At 38.9% G+C, this 17,962-nt stretch overlaps 1 protein-coding gene across 2 annotated transcripts in view; it reads left to right on the top strand.

Moving 5' to 3' along the window:
- LOC308586515 (BEN domain-containing protein 5-like) overlaps window positions 1-17,962 on the top strand; it is a 753,040-nt gene that overhangs the window by 370,261 nt on the left and 364,817 nt on the right. For both annotated transcript variants that reach the window (XM_081193192.1, XM_081193196.1), the window contains exon 6: window positions 3,413-3,452. In XM_081193192.1, coding sequence (XP_081049318.1) covers window positions 3,413-3,452 — 40 coding nt within the window. The remainder of the gene's footprint in view (window positions 1-3,412; window positions 3,453-17,962) is intronic.

Raw genomic sequence — 17,962 nt, 5'->3', positions numbered from 1 at the left:
ATTCAGCATTTCGACTGCACAGACATAAGTTTCAATCTTTTAGATGAGGCCTTGAAAGAGCAAGATTTTGGGAAAGGCAAACTTTTCAGTTTAGTGTTCATGCAGGCGTGCTTCCATTTTCAAGGACTTCTAAGTGTCACCAAAAGAATAGAGACAGCGTAATGATGAGAATTAGATTAGAAGTGGATCAATAGGCCTGACAATAAATGAAAGCAACACAGACATTATTGAGCAGATTAGGAGAGATAAATTAAAGTGGACAGTATATTCTGCAATGCCAGTGCTACACAAATGTTGGACGAAGAGAGTTTAGAAAAATAACAACTATTAGGAAGTGTAAGGAAAAAGAAGTAAATGGCTGTAACATTTGAATGATGAAGGGGGGGGGACTCTCTATGCTGTAGTGAATGTCAAACGAATGCTGGATGCACCAAAATAAATGAATTGTCAATGTGAATAGCACTAGTACTTTCTTAGAATTTAGTTACCTACCATTGATGGGTGACGAGTGCACAGTGACATGCTTAAAGATTAAAATAATTATAAGATAACTTGTTCAGAACATACTTAGTCTAAACACCTTTGTTAGTGATTCTGCGAACCAGAAATATGAGGATTTCCAAAACTTTTTAAACAAAAAACTATATGTATGTGAGATCTGCAGAAATAAGGCTTATCTTTTCAGAGCTCATTAGTTGTTCTATGAGTTCCAGATCCAGACTGCTCATTTTTCAAATTCATTGTACTGTTTTTATAATGTTTCGCCTGAGCCAACCTATTCTGAACAAATTCTGTAAATGGTTTTGGTCAGGTAAGCTCACCTTTCAGATGTGTGGGTAGATCATCACATCACAGTGACATGTGTACTCTTAAGTACACAATTATACAAATATGCTTGGAATTCATATCAAATATATGCAGTCAAAGCCAATATTGTAGCTTCTTAACCAAGATATCAAAACTGTATTTTAGTCAGTATTTTAGTGGAAGAGGATAAAATATTGTAGGAATTTCTACTTTCCCTAATCACAGTACAGCTCCAATGCCAATTTGAAGAAATGATCACATTCTTTTACTTATACAGATGAAGTTACAGGTAGGTAGTTGTGTTGGTCTGCTGTAGTCAAAACAAAATTAAAAAAATCCTTCCAGTAGCAGCTTAGAGACCAACTAAGTCTCTAAGGTGCTACTAGAAGGATTTTTTTTTATTCTACAGATGAAGACAGTGGAAAGTTTCCAAGTGATTTGACTAGAGCAGTGTTTCCCAACCACTGTTCCGCGGCACACTAGTGTGCCGCGAGATGTTGCCTGGTGTGCCGCGAGATGTTGCCTGGAGGGAGGCGGGCGAGTCGGGCGACGAGAGGCGGGGCGGCGAAGAGAGGCCGCCCAGCGCGGGGCTCTCGCCGTCTGCCTGCCTGGCTGCCTGCGAGCTCGGCGGGCAGCGCCTCCGTCCGCAGCGCCCGCCTTGCGGCTCTCATTCCCTGCCCCTGCCAAAGCTCACCCAGCCAAGCCGCGCTCTCCTTCCTGCCTCGCTTTGCTGCCTCCTCCCCCCCCCACCCCAAAGCTTGGAGGTTCCCCGGCAAGGGGGAGGGGGAAAAATTGAAACTTACACTTTCGTGCGTCCCTCCCGGCGTGACGCTGCGCGCTGACGTCACGGGGCTGTAATGGTGGTGTGCCTTGAGATTTTTTTCATCAAACAAGTGTGCCTTTGCCCAAAAAAGGTTGGGAAACACTGGACTAGAGAGCAGTGGACTTCAAAGTGTGTTCCTACAACCCTGGGCGGCTTGCAAACTATTACTTATTTCTCCCTGATCTGACATTTGCACCAGCAAGGGGGAGTAGGGGACATTTTAGGGCAGTTTGTCAATTTGCTAGGGATGTCAAACAGGTAAGCCACCATTCCCTGCTGGTGGCCAAGGCAAACCAAGAGGCCCTGTAGAACAAATATGCACCACTCCAATTATCACGTTTTAACAGTACATAGCACCATGACTGTCAAATCAATGTGGAAAGGGTTCCCTGAATGTAGGATACAGTGGTGCCTCGCAAGACGAAATTAATTCGTTCCACGAGTTTTTTCGTCTAGCGAATTTTTCGTCTTGCGAAGCACGGTTTCAGAAAAGTTTTGGAAAAGCTTCAAAAATCACCAAAAACCTCAAAAAAGGCTACCACGCCGCGCTCTATGAGTTGCTCCTTGAAGTCAAGTCGCAACTGTATTAACGGTGTTAGAAAAAGGAAACAAACTTGCAAAAAACGCAAGACGTTTTCGTCTTGCGAAGCAAGCCCATAGGGAAATTCGTCTTGCAAAGCAGCTCAAAAACTGCAAAACCCTTTCGTCTAGCGAGTTTTTCGTCTTGCGAGGCATTCGTCTTGCGGGGCACCACTGTATCTGAAATACACTGAACCATCTAACAAAGTTTTGGAAAACTGTATCTCAGAAAAGCATTGAAGGAATTCTTGCTTTTACTCACTGAAAATTTGTGCATATATTTTCTGAATCCAAGGGCTGACATTTTTTCAGAGGTGATATGAGAACAGCTTCCATGTGGTTGGATTCCACACCTCTCTAGAACCATGTGACTTAATTCCTGCCCTCTTTTCTCCTCCAAGCTTTCCCAGTTGGATGAATAGGTCTCTGCTATTTGGTGACCGTTTTTTATTGTTTCTTGACACTAAACACTACTGTTTTAGTTTATTATGTTTTGTACATTGCCTTGAGATATATATGTGAAAGGTGATTGATTGATTGATATATGTTGCCAGAATGGTAATGGGAGCCATGCAAAGGTAACTTCAATGCTGTTCTGGTCATGAAGTGGGCCTCAATGTTTATAGTTCTGCTTCCTTGTTCTCTGTATTCTTTTCCTGCAAGTGCTGGTATTGTGTCCAATGGCAACAAGCTTCTGGAAGGATAGTTACAGGATCAGTTATTTGTGGTAACAACAAAGCCCTTGATTATCCAAGGCCTCTTTCTCTCACTTTTAATTAACTTCTATCTCATTTACTCCTCCACTGTGAAAATAAGGTGTTGTTTTATTTTTATAAAAAAAGCAAGGATGCTAATTTGTGCCACAGAATCCTGCACATCAGTACCACACTTTAAATCATATAATATCCTTTGCCGATGTGTTAAATGCTTCCTTGGTTTGACAAAGGTTGTTAAATCTAAGCAGACACGCATATGTGCATTTTTACCACTAAATTAATTACCAACACTCTAAAAGAGTGCAAGAGAGAAGGCATTCAAAGGGCTGGGCACGGTGCACATGGCTTCCATCCAAAAGAATAACATTGAGCCATGTAAGTCATAATTAATTCTATTGCAAATGTCAGAACACTTGCTTGGCATGTCTAAGCTGACCTACGAAAATTAGTCATCTTTCAGCAACTCCTTTTATCATTTGTTTTTCAGCAACAGCGGCAACTTGACCTCTTGACTATAACCAACCCTGGTGAGTAAGCCACAAGGCTCAGCTCTTTTTATGTTTTCTTAAAGAGATGGTTGTCTGAATGTGTCTCTTTCTCCCCTCCCTGACATGCAAAATGAAAAACACTGTTCACCAGAAAATCTTTAACATAATAACAACTGACAGCTATATTGTGCTTGGTAAAGCCGCGGGCAGTTATCCGTTCACAGAGCTGCCTCTTCAGACCTTTACTCTGTGAATTTGAGTGCTGATATTTCTTTAAGCCTCCTGGGGTTACTGTTAGTGGTATGTCTGCAGGGTAGATATGCTATAATTCACAATGTATGTTCAAGTATCACAGAAGCATTCCATTTAACTCTCTGCAGTGGTAAACTTAGATATTTACTAAAGAACAGAGGAAGCCGATATTATCATTGCTCACTGCTGGAAAGAGAGAATGTGTTTGTCATCTTGAAAAATATATTATTAAAAAATACTACATTAAAATAAAATGTTTCTGAAAACCGCTTTCTGAAGAACATACTAGCATGGCTATTATTAAATGCTACTTGTCTGTTTAGTACGGTGGTGATTAATCATGCCAATAATGTTCATACTAGTTTTGTTTGTTTCCTGCTAAGTGCTCAAAACAACAGAATTGGCTGTGTGGGGTGAAGGCTGGATGACTCTGCTTAGCAGACACGGGATATTGCAGAAGCTGCATGGCACACCCCGTTCTGTGTCGTCATAGCTAAGCATTGGAGTAAGTCTGAGTTGTGGGTAATAAATAGAAAAAAACTGAAAGCTGATACCATGTAGCATTAATGGAAAGGATCCAAATCCAAAGCATTTGGCTTCTTCTGATCTCCTCTGAGAGCATGGTGATCATGGTGCATTGGAGGATTGGAGCTGAAGGGGGCTAATGTAGCCCAAGGGAGATCCCTTGAGACCTTGTATTGTCTTGTGCAAAGCTTCTGACATATATTGCTGCCACCTCATCAAAAAGAAAACTCCAGCATAGAACACAGAGGCAGTGTGATGTTACCAAGCCTACACATATCTCAGGTTACGCCTTATGTTTTAACACATCGCTATATAGGTGTAATATTGTGAGATCTTGGGTCTAGAGAGATAGTGTGTCATGAAGAAGTTGTACTGTAGTCCTATTACTAGGAGGAATTAGCAAGGACCACTGAATACCAATTCAGATTTTTTTAAAAGTTTATTATAACAAGTACAAAAGAATCAGAAGGTAAAATGCTGATGCTGCTTGAGACTCCAAAATGGGATAATCACAAAACTTAAAATGGTAACAGGTCTATATACAGACTGAACAACTCCCATGTGGGCTGGGTCAACAGCTCATTTGCTGCTATAAATGAGATAGATGGAGGCAGGGAGCGTTATGGTTGATGTGTGAGAGTGGAGAGTGGTACTAAGGGTCTTGTAAACTGCATGGGAGCCCTAGATGTACCAGACTGAACAAAAATGATGGGGGTTTGGGCCTCGTGAGGGAAGAATAATCAGTGTCATTTGTGAAATAGAAGAGAGAGAAGTAAACAAGAGTTACAGATACGACTACACTTCCAAATGGCCCCACCCAAGCCTGTATGTCGGGGGGAGGGATAGCTCATTGCACTCAAAAACTTGAACATACAAAATTGCCTTGGTATATCCAATACTCTATGCTCTCTTTTTAAAAACTCATTTAAACATGAAAATGTAAGATTATCTCCATTTCATTAATTTGTGACTCACACATGGATAATTTTCAGGTGGCTTTCATTTCTGCTAGAGCTGTTTTATTGTGTCAAATTATAGATGCAGTTCTACATTGCTCAGTTAATTTTTCACTGGTTAGAAAATAATATGTTAACCTTCCTAGAGTTAAATGGGATGATATGTGAGATTTACTGTATTTCTCCTTTGATTGAGGCTTGCTTTCCTCCATACCACTGCCTAGGAAACTGCCGTGCAAAATTAGATGAAAAGAAAAGCTTTAAGACGTGTTTTTGGGGGAAAGTTGCTTAAGAACAAATTCCACTATTAAAACTCTCTGAAAAGCCATTGCTATTACAGTCCTGAACATTCTGGACGCTTCTGACTAATTGAAGCATGAAAATAATATGAACTCAAAGTCATGAAGCTATAATACACCTATTAGTAAAAATGATACAGGGTAATAAAATGTGACAGAAAGTTGTTCACCACTGAAACTCATGCTCCAACTATTCTTAATAGGCCATGCTAATTATTACTACATTGATTCTGATCAAAGTACACGTCAAGGGATCCTGGCTGAGTTTTCAAACAACCACACATAATTACTCTTCATGTTTGTTGGTGAGAGCTTCATAGGCTGTTGTATTTTAAAATGAATTCTTACATATCTTCCTATTAATGGCAGTCTGCACCGAAGAAAATATAATAATGCTCAGAAGAAGAGGGCAAATAAATTAGCAGGTGTGGAAGTATGTTAATCTGTTTGCGAGGTTAAATAGTAATTCTGGAGATAATGTTTACACAACTCTACGGAAGCTGGGAAGAGGGATTAGTTTTCAAGGCTAGTAGATGAGACCTTGGTCTTATGCATATTTTCTCAGACGTATGTTCTCCAATATCAAGGGGATTGCAGCCTTAAGCCATTATTGCTCATGTAATCATTACATCTTAGTTTTCCTGTTTTTAATCAGCAATGGTCTGCTTTGCACAAACTGCTGCTGGGGTGGTAGACCTGTGTTTGGACTATATCAATTCAGACTGCTGGTGAGGAGCTGAATGCTTCTTTACTGGGGGTCGGGGGGATAATCCCTACACTTAGAAAATTAGGGAAATCTAGCCTTCTCCCTGACATTCTACATTTCTTTGGGTAGTGTGTGTGTGTATAAGTGAATATGAGAGCATTTTATAAAATGAGCTCCCACTTACAGTCTGAAGTGGTATTGTCCAGCTATAGATTTACAATGGGTTTTCCCAGCTTTGTATTCTACAGTTACTACAGTACTGACGTGTTGGATTTGCACATCCAGTGCACTCAATTGCAACATTCTCTAATCTGGCACCCTCCATATGTTGTTTGACTACAGCTCCTCTCATTCCCAGCCAGCATGGCCAATGGGCAGGAAGATTATGGGAATTGAAATCCAAAACATCTTGAGGGCATCAGTTTTGGGAGGGCTGCTCCATTGGTTCTTGGTCTGTGCAGGTCTCATATAGCACAAATGGCACAGCTGGAGCAGCTGGGATAATGCCATCATGGAGTTTTCTAATATCATATAATTTCTGAGATAGCAAAAGTAACTTCTGATACTGTGCCTCATCTGATTTACCTAATTCCATGACCAGATAAAGTAATAGCAGTGGGACATGGAGAAGTATCCTAATAAATCCCAACAGACTACAAAAATAGCATCTCAGTAACTTAGTTCAGCAAAATACTTAAACCTGCTCTGAAATATTGATTCTGGCATTTTTATCATCCACGGGATACGAAAAGATCCTGGGCCTTTTCAAGGGAAACCTCAACCATGTAAGAGAATTCACAATAGTATTTATTTATTTATTGCATTAATATCCTGCCTTTCCTCCACAGAGCCCAAGGCAGCATACATGAGTCCTCCACACACACCCTCCCATTCATTCTCACAACAACCTTGTGATATATGCTAGGCTTAGCAACTGGTTCAGAGACATGGCTGAGGAACAAGATACAGCAATCCCAGTTGTTCTTTTTCCAAGCTTGCCTCCTATCATGATCCAATATTTGTGTGTCCTTCAAATGAATCCTGGCTGCCTGCAGAATAATATTTTCACAGTAGAAAATCATCAGGCAGGTGTACAGAGGGGGTGGAACAGCAATACCTGGGGAGCAGAGGTTAGGCTTCTTTCTTAAAGCCATAAATGGAATGATTTATTGTGTGACAGCTTCCCAGTTTCAGGTGCAGAAATGGCCTTTTCAATCCTTGTAGCCTCTGTTCCTCATAGCTTTGCATCACTTTGTATATGTCCACCTAAACTTCTAAAACTGCTGCCAAATTATAAGTGTACTCTGTTTACACAGCAGAGAAATATCCCGTGCGAAAAGAGCTGTGTGGGGGCTATTGTCAGGTTCTCCTATGCCATTGCTTGTTTGTCCCCTCATGCAGGATATTCATATAAATTCTCCTCCTAGCAGCCATTCCGTTCTATCACAATCAATAGAGCAAAATGGAGATCCAACAGCTGTGGACTCCCACCCTATTCTTCCATCTTGTTTGTGCTCTACTGCATTATCATGCTTCATTGCCTCTGTTCTTCAGACCAGCTTTTGCATCTTCCAAATCATGATTCCAGAATAAGTCTTTGCTGTTTACATAAGCTCCCTTCACTGGACTCATATTCGAAACAGGAGTTTTATTTTATTTGGGGTCTGAGGCTGAAACCTGACATTATGTTGTATGAATATTCACATCTTGAAGTACTTGACCTTCATCTACTTTTGTCTATCCAGCCTAAATTATCTTTTCTCTTGTATCATCAGTCTTTCTCCAAAATAATTTGTATGCTTAGATGACTGGATGATACTTACAATTTTGCAGCAGTTTTAAAAACTAGATGGTCATATACATAGTGATGCAAGCCTTGCTAACGATACAATCCAATATTTTGCTGTGGTAGGCAGACAAATCAGCTACTCCGGAAAGGAGCTTCTATGCATCTCCACAGAATATATAGGGATATTATATAGGGATATATAATATCCCTATATATCCCACAGAATATATAGGGATATTATATATAGGAATATATAGGGATATTATATTTTCTCCTCAGCCCCCCCATCTCTTGTTTTGTGACTAAATATGGGACTCTTCTTTAACCCAATTTCTAGCATAGCGACTTTCGTTGCTAGGTGTTATTTTAAAAATAGGAATTATAGCAGAGCTGCTTGTAACACTGTAAGATTGGTCTTTTTGCTTGCTTAACATTTAGTTTTGGTGCACACACACACAGTACATAGGAAACCTGAATATTAAGTGTGTGTGAGTGTGTGTTTTTCTGTCGGGAAATGGTTTTTCATCAAGTTAAATAAAAACCATAGAGAAGGCATTTGAAAAGCTAACACCATTACTTTTGAAATCTTTCTGAAACACCTTATTATTATTCTAGGTCACTGTGATGTTTCCATGCACCTTGGCATGTCCCTTTAATTGGATCCTTGCCTACGAAGGTCCAGCATAGTTGCATTGAAAGCTGACATTTCCAACTAACTGACCTTTTCAGGCCCAGTGATACTTCTATAATGATTATCCCCTTGCATTGTTTGGACACAATACCACATACTTCACAGCACATAAAGAATATGGTCTTTGAAAACTATTCAAAATTTCCAATCTCAAGTTAGCAAAATGAGAAAATTGGGTACAAACATTCATCAGAAGTGTTATTGTGCAGGTATCGATTTGAATGCCCTTTCATTTCTCTGGGAAAAAGTGTTGTAGTATAGAGTTCTAAATTAACTTTTGTTCTGTTTTTTTTTCTTCCCACTAACTATAAAAAGGTCAAATTCATTCATAAGCCTGAATAGATTTGCTGGATATAAGCAATAAGATAACAATCAACCTTCAAATAACCTTTAAAGAGACAGTATCTTCCTCTATGAACAATAATTGATCTACTCATTAAGCAGGAGGGAATTCTTTCAGGCTCACCTAAGCAAAAAAATGTATAGGAAAAGGACACTATCTAAAACAACAAGGAAATGAAGTTTTAATATCAGAAATGGTTTAATTCTGCACATGTCAGTGACGTCAAAGGCCTGTTCAGACCTTTACATATTAGAAATGAAAGCCTATATTTCTGGGTCATAGATGGAGATATTACATGTTGAGAAAATATAGAATCTCTTAGTATATAGATAGTTGTTACTGTCTACACACATCATGAAAGACCAAAGGTGTGTATAAGCCCCTGACTCATTTCCTGATCTGAATATGCATCCAGGTGAAGAAATGGTATCTGAAGAAGCCACTAAACAACAAAAGTTCATGGTTGTTGTGGTGCACATATTGCCTTTTCAATAGGCAATCATCAAAATAATGAGAATCCTCTGACTATCGAGTGTTTTGGAGAAGGACATGGGCTCATTTCTCCTTTTATTCAGGTCTGCGGTGGCAGGAAGGTGCTAAGATAGTGAGTGGCACATTGTCACTTTCTTTTCACACTTAATGGCTAACTTTTAAAAGTGACGACTCCTTTCTTCTGGTAGTACTCACCTTTGTCTAGTCATGGTAGATCAAAACTCCTTAAGATTTGTAGGCATCAAATCAGTGATACCATGATAGGATCTCATGAAGCTTCCTTGATAGAATACATTGTGTTCATCTAGTCCAGTATTGCCTCCACTTTCAGTGACTCTTCAGGGTCGTGGGTCTCTAATGTCTTTTTACTGAAGCACTGTAACAGCCCACAGGCATAATTTCAGGATTTCTGTTTTAATGTTCGACTTAACGTTTTACTGTATTTTTATCGCATTTGGATGCTATGTACTGACCTTTTGCTTGCGTTTCTATTGTTATAATTTGTGTGAACCACTTAGAGATTTTGTTATATTAAGCAGTATATGAATTATTAAAATGAATGCAGATATGCTGGTAATGGAACAAATGAGGGACTGCATTTTGTGGGGCAAAGGCAGCTAAAGGTAGCTGAGATGGATGGATTAATGTGGGCAGCTGTGGCTCTGCTACATTATCTTTTCCAAACATACGGTATGGCAAGTTCTGATCACTGTTCTGATCACTAGGCCCATGAAAGCTACTCTTCTTACTATTTTGTATCCTTCAAAAGTAAAAGGACCATTTTTAACCTCATAAAGGAATAAGATGACTAAAGGAATAAGATGACTAAAATGTTCCCGTTCCTTGATGAAGTATATTTATGCATTTGCAAGGCTCTCTAGAAAGTACCAATAATTAATATAAAAGCTTTAGTGTCCACTTATAAATTTTGCCAGGAAATTTTAAGAATTATGCTCTGTCAGCCCTTTCTTCTTTTTTTACAAAATGAATACTTAGCATTACCATATTCCATCTTCGACAAATAAGTGTGACATTTTTAATGATTCATTTAAGTTGCCGGCGGGGGTGGGGTGGAGAGAAAATGAAACCTTTGAGGTACCAAGAGATGTAAATGTTGTTTTTCCACATTTTATGATTCCCAGATGCCTCCTCTAATTGCTTTGCTAACCCCAAGTTTATGAAGTTATTTTCCAGAGTCAAACTCATTTGTATACATGTCAGAATATAAGCTGAATTTTAAAAATAAGACCTCTGGATTAGAATTCAGGAATGATAAACAAATTCATTTTGAATGTATTTGCATGCAATTTACATGTGACAAAATGTACCAATATGCGCCTTTCACGTACAAGTCCAGCATCTGTTTAACATGATGGAATAGCATGAGGGGATTTTGTGTTGCTTTATAAAATCAAATAAAATGATGGATGCTAAAATTCAATGAGTAAAAAAGACTGGTGAGGGTAGATAAGAGTGTAGGGAATCTATGAATACTAGTTGCATCATCTGCAGCTTTCAGAATAAAGATTTTTGTACCAGTTCTATACCTCTCTATTGCCATAGAATCACAAGGCACTTATTATTTATTTCCTAGAAGTATATAATACTTCTCATGCCTCATGCGCTTTAAAAAATGGGCCTCTTTTTCTCTTTGAAATAATATATATGAAAAGATGAAATGATGGTTTCTGTTTGAAATAGCTCTAGAAATCTACAAACTTTGGGATGGATGGATGGATGGATAGACAGAAGTAGGATTAAAATGCATCATGTCCTTAAAGTAGGGTTGCCATATTTCAAAAAGTGAAAATCCACAAAGAAAAGTTGTTGAGGGTTTTTTTTGGGGGGGGGGAGCTTTTTTTAGTTTTGCACTAGCTTCACTTAATTTTTAAATACCACTGTGTGTATTTGAAATGTTTAGATAGTGCAGATCCAAAAGCAATTTGAGATTATTTTCTCTGTACTGAAACTCTACAAGGTCCAAATGTAAATTGATGGTACTTTAAGAAATAAAGAATTATAAAGAATTAATAATCACAAGTGACAGTGGAGATTTGGATACAGATTTTGTAGGCCTATAGAATTTATATGCCTAGAAACTAGTCTGCTAAAGCAGACTTCGAATAAACGAAGTTTAAAAATAATTATTTCCTATTCCGCCCACCAAATATGTCTCTTGCTCAATTCAGGTCTGGTGACATACGTACAGCTACATAGTTTTCTTCAAAGCTGTATTTAACCAGTTGATTGGTCACATAATATCAGTAAGTTACCAGGTTGTGAAGAGATTCACAGGTTCTAACCCCAAAGGCTGAGGCAGTTTATGCTTCATGTTTCATTCAGTGCCACACCAACACAGTTTGAAGCCGGCATAGTGCCTTCCCTTCCTGCTAGGGCCATCACTTTAAAATAAAAATAATAATTAGTAATTATTTTATTATTTTTTCAATTTATTTATTTTTTGCTTTTCTGATAAGATTCCATATCAACAAAATATGAACAAAAATAATACAATAAAGAAAAATATATGAAATAAAGAAAAGAGATCTTTCTTTTTTAAAAGATTTCTAAGAATAGACAAAAAATCAGAAAACATTCCTTGACCGATCAGCTTCCTAACCTCTCCTTCCATGGTTCTGTTTATCCCCTCTTTTCCCCGTGTTTTCTTAGTTCATCCTATCGCAACAACTTTTATATACTTTATTATTTCTTACTCTGCTGAAAATCTTACCATCCTGCTAGGTAAATTGTTTGCTTATAGTGCTTCCATAAACAATATCCAGTCCTCTTTATATCTTTCGTCATTTTGGTTTCTTCTTCTAGTAGTCATCCCTGCTAGGTCCACATATTCTAACAGTTTTATATGCCATTCTTCTTTTGTTGGTACTTTAGCGGTTTTCCATTTTTGGACTAATAGTACACTGGCAGCTGTTGTTGTGCATAGGAACAAATTTTTCTCTCTTTTTTTGAGACTTCTGTTGTTATTAATTCCAGGAGCAATGCTTCTGGATTTTTAGAAAATGATTTTTTAAACATTTCTTTTAGTTCAGTATAAAGTCATTTTCCAATAATTTTTGATTGTGCCACATGACCGCCACATGCGGTAGAAGGTTCCTTCTGATATTTTACATTTCCAACAGTTACCCTTTATTGATTTTGACATTTTTGCTAATCTGTTAAGTGTCAAATGCCACCTATGTTGCATCTTCATAAAATTTTAAAACGTGTAGTATGCTGTAAATCTTATATTTACTCTCCAAAGTTGTTCCCATAATATAAAATCAATATTGTGTCCAATGTCTCTAGCCCAATTTATCACTGAATACTTTACTGTTTCCTCCGTTGCCTCCCACTCAAGAAATAAGTTGCATATTTTTGATAATTGTTTTACCTTGGATCCTAACAGCTCCTTTTCAAACTGAGTTATTTTCAGCAAACCCTTTTTTTCCCCCTAACTTAAATGTCCCCCTCAAGTGGTAGTAACGAAACCAGTCTGTCACTTGGTATTTTATCTTTTCATACTCTTTCTATTTACATTCCTCCCCAGTGATATTTAGAAGGTCTTTGTATGTACTCCAGTTTGTCTCTATGCTGATATTTTTTTTCATGCCAGGGCTTCTGTTGGTGATAACCACATTTGTGTTTTTCTTTACAGTAGTTTTCTATATTTCCCCCATACCCTATAAAGATTTTTTTCTTCTGATTATATGGTTTGAAAAGCTCTCATATACCCTTGCCTTTCTGTACCGCAGGCACGCATGCCATCAAAATTTTAAATCGTGCCCTTCCTGGTCTAACAGATGGCTGTTCTTTAGTAAAATCCAGTCTTTCAACCAACGTAAGCATGATGCTTCAAAATATAATTGTAGGTCAGGGAGAACAAAACGACCTCTCTCTTGGGTATCATTCATAATTTTATGTTTTATCCTGGGTTTTCTCCCCTGCCAAATAAACTTAGAAAGATCTTTCTGCAATGGTGCTTTTGATGGATAGGAAAGCTAGTGATGTGAGCCTGCCATGGTAGACTGCAAGTGTGTTTTGATGAGCTTCAGTTTTGAAAAGATAAGCTCACCAATGGCAACTGTCACTTGAAGTATCAGGGGAATTTGTAGCGCTATCCAGACATTTTGGAAGCCACATGGATGTACTGCAGGGTGTCTTGTGGTGAGCCTTTTCCATGAGCTAAAATGTGAAAGAGGTGGCTTCACTGAACACAAAGATCTGTACCACCAGTGTCAGAGTGGTGGCTATTGGTGATGGCTATGGATAGATCAGTACCTTGGGTGTTGAGCATCTGTTGTGGAAGGTTTTCAAGGCTGTGTGAAAATCCTCATATATTCCTGTGAGATTCAAGCTGCTCAAATAACACTGCTACACTGTTAGTCTGTAATCCAATGTCATTTACTTGGAAACAAGTCTATATAATGTTTACTCCCAATTAAATTTGGGGTAGGGTTGTTAGACTTCAATCTACAATCACTTGCTGTAGAAAAGCCTAATAGATCAGTAAGGCAATGCTAAAATAAGTTGGCTGTAAATTTCTGCTGTATTTAAGTTAATTTTAAACAATACTGTTTTGCATAAAATAAAGTTATGCCCTTTGTCAGGCACACTTATTGTTCTAGCTCCATAACATTCACACATTTAGGGTAAATGAACCACCTTGAGATTTTTGGCCTTCTGGAGTGTGTCAGATTAGTTCATGCTTATTGAACAGTGTCTTTAACTCTTGTGAATTGCAGTAATACCATTGGATGTAGTCCATTAATAACAACACAAGTGAGACTGCAATTTACATTAAAAGCATAAGAAGTAAAGGTAAAAGTCAATTATATTTAGAGATGGGATAAAATTACTATATATGTACGGAATCCAGTTGATTATCTATCTTTGGGGTAACTTGTTACAAAACACATTTTCCATAAAATATTTAGCCGGCTAGCCTTCAATTTCTGTTGCAATTGGCTTTCCTTCATAGCATAAGGTGGTACCTCGGGTTACATACGCTTCAGGTTACATACGCTTCAGGTTACAGACTCTGCTAACCCAGAAATAGTGCTTCAGGTTAAGAACTTTGCTTCAGGATAAGAACAGAAATCTTGCTCCAGCGGTGCGGCAGCAGCAGGAGGCCCCATTAGCTAAAGTGGTGCTTCAGGTTAAGAACAGCTTCAGGTTAAGAACGAACATCCGGAACGAATTAAGTACTTAACCCAAGGTACCACTGTATATACCTACATATATAATTGCTCTTGCCTGGCAATAAATGCTACTTCCAGTTATCTGTTTTTAGATACTTGGGTTATAGTCTTATACACACTATATAGTCCCATACACATGTAGTTGAGAAGAAGCTTTTAGGCCATAGTGGGACAAAAGTCTGAGCAGGCTCAAGGTGAAGTGTGTGGATAACCAAAATAAATTGTTCCCAATTAAGCACAAGAGTGTCTTAGAAAGTTCTGCACCTCTCAAAATGCAAAAACATTCATATGGTTTTCTCTGGAAGCAATTTGTTGCCAGACCCATTATACCTCACTTTAGAAACTTCTTCCTAGTTTCCTTTCTATCTTTACTTCTTCCAAATAATATTGCTGTAACTAGAGTTAGTGACACTGCCTAGTTCCAGGTATGAGGCCAAGGCATTTAAGCACCTTTGAGAGTGAATGCTAAGGCTTGAACCTGAAACATTTGAAATAAAAGGGAAAGACTGCATATCCTTACCTGGTGTCAAATGAACTTTGCTCACCTGTCACCACAATGGATGAGTTTAGAGCAAATGATCCCACTTGCCCACGATGTCCCACTTTGGTGATCTCCCTCCCTCTGTAGCTCTCCTGTGCCCCAGAAACAAGAAAATGATCATTGCTACGAGCAAGTGAAAACTTGGGTCTAAATCATGGTTTGTTTGTTTGTTACATTTCTATCCTACCTTTCTCCAGGGAGCTCAAGGTGATGTGCATAGTTCTCTGTCTCCCCATTTTATCCTCAAAGCAACCCTGTGAAATAGGTTAGGCTAAGATAGTGACTGGTCAGCCAGTGGGCTTCATGGTTGAGCAGGGACTAGAATCCCCATCTCCCACATCTTAGTCCAACACTCTAACCACTACAACACACTGACTCACACTGTATTAGAGGAAAGGAGTTGTGATGAGAGGGTGTATAATGAGTAATGCCAAATTTACAAGTTTATACATCTTATCATTCCCTGTTTCTGCTTGTTGCTGTTTTAAATACAAATCCTGATCAGAATGAAGTTCACTTATCCCTCTAACAAGACAAGAAGCCATTATTAAGCTCTGTATTTTTTTACATATAAGCTGTTTGAGTGCCTTTAGTTTTACTTGATGAGAAAAGTGACATCTTGAGGAAATATACAACAAATTAAAAACAAAAGTCTTATTAGTCTTGGCAGTTACCTATGTAGCACAATTGATTTAGAATCCCCTGGATGGGCAGCATTCTCCTCAAGCAGCTAACTTGACAAAGGGAATGCATTTTTTATTTTATTTTTAGAATTAATGTTTGGATTTCTTTGGTGGTAATAGCATTTTGCTCTTGAATGCAAAACAATTAAATCAAGACACTCTCGCTACACTGAGATTTAAAGTGCTTCACTCAGGCTGCAATCTTCAGTGCCACAAAGTCACTGGCCAAAATCCAACACAGAGTTAAGTGTATTTAAGCCCTTTAAAATGAGAAGCAAACCACACATTATATTAAAGGTGTATTCATCACATTTGCATGTTTATGCATTTTTAGTAGCAGCCAAGGGAGCACAGTAGCAGTTCCCCTCCTGGGCCAATAACAGATTTAGAATTAGTGATTTTTGCTGCAGTTGTGATATGGAAGAAGTGGGTTAAACTACCCTCCACCTGTTCTATAGTACTGATTCTGTCCGAAACCTCCACAGCTGCTATTTTAAAATACACACACTCACCTGAATGTGAATGTGGTTTTACCATAATATGTGGTTTGAGATTAAATGGACTTAAATATGCTGGATTGAGGCCAAGGTGTTACTTACATCTTGGTTTTAATCCAGCAGCCTGCATACATTTTCCTCTAGGTATGTATGCTACAATTATTGGGCTTGCATCTGGGAAGCACACTTGTGGAGATACCATTTGTATGAACTGCAGCTGTAAATAATTTACACAATTGTCATAGCGGCTGCATGGACAGCCCCCATTTGCAGGTTCATAAAAACTTGCCTCCATATTAATAGGCTCATCCGTCAAAGCCTATAAATATACAAAGCAACTCTATGCATATCTTGAAGTAAAATGAATTACTGTACAGACAATGCTGTGTAGCTAGAGATGCTAAGAGTCACACTCTCTTCTTAAGAGTTGGTGAATTGCATGCTCTTGTGTATACCACCCTGATTTTACAATCCGTGCATTTCAGAATCCGTGAGGTAAAACTCTCCCATTAAAAATATATCTGATGATGTGTCAGCACAATGTTACAAGCCAGGGTGTCAGGTTGTTCTGGTATCACAATGTGTGTTTTTCATTGTAGTACCATACTATGTTGCTACATCTGTATCTAAAGCAGCCACCACCGTATCACAATCAGGATCTAATTAGACAGAGGTAGGATGAGTCTGCTGCTAGGCACAATCTCAAGATGATTTCAGCCACTAAAGGTTACATCACTTCTGCATCATAGTACGGCTTTAGGCCTGGCACAGAATTGTAAGCCTGAGAGTGACCCTTGCTAGAGCCTTCCCTCAAAGCAAAGAACGAGTGGGAACAACTTTTTAAAATCCTTGTTTTTCTGAACACTTGCGTATAATGAACAAAAACAGGGTTCATCTTTCTTCCCCCATTTGTTGTGGAAAATATGGTATGTATATATACCCATGTTGTTGTTTTTCACCTCTGGTGTCATGCTCTGGTGTCATGCGCAGCCTGGGAGTCATTCTGGACTCACAGCTGTCCATGGAGGCACCAGTCAATTATGTGTCCAGAGTGGCTGTCTACCAGCTCCATCTGGTATGCAGGCTGAGACCCTACCTGCCCGCAGACTGTCTTGCCAGAGTGGTGCATGCTGTAGTTATCTCCCACTTGGACTACTGCAACACGCTCTACGTGGGGCTACCTTTGAAGGTGACCCAGAAATTACAACTAATCCAGAATGTGGCAGCTAGACTGGTGACTGGGAGCTGCCGCTGACACAACATAACACCGGTCTTGAAAGACCTACATTAGCTCCCAGTACCTTTCCAAGCACAATTCAAAGTGTTGGTGCTGACCTTTAAAGCCCTAAACAGCCTCAGCTCGGTATTCCTAAAGGCTCATCTCCACCCCCATCATTCAACCCGGACACTGAGGTCCAGCGCTGAGGGCCTTCTGGCAGTTTCCTCACTGTGAGAAGCGAAGTTACAGGGAACCAGGCAGAGGGCCTTCTTGGTAGTGGCGCCAACTCTGTGGAATGCCCTCCCATCAGATGTCAAAGAAATAAACAACTATATGACATTTAGAAGACATCTGAAGG

The sequence above is a fragment of the Podarcis bocagei genome (genome assembly GCF_964188305.1).
Source record: "Podarcis bocagei genome assembly, chromosome: 5".
In the NCBI taxonomy this organism is placed as follows: Eukaryota; Metazoa; Chordata; class Lepidosauria; order Squamata; family Lacertidae; genus Podarcis; species Podarcis bocagei.
The sequence above is the reverse complement of the archived record's forward strand: the minus strand, read 5'-3'. Positions and strand labels throughout refer to the sequence as shown.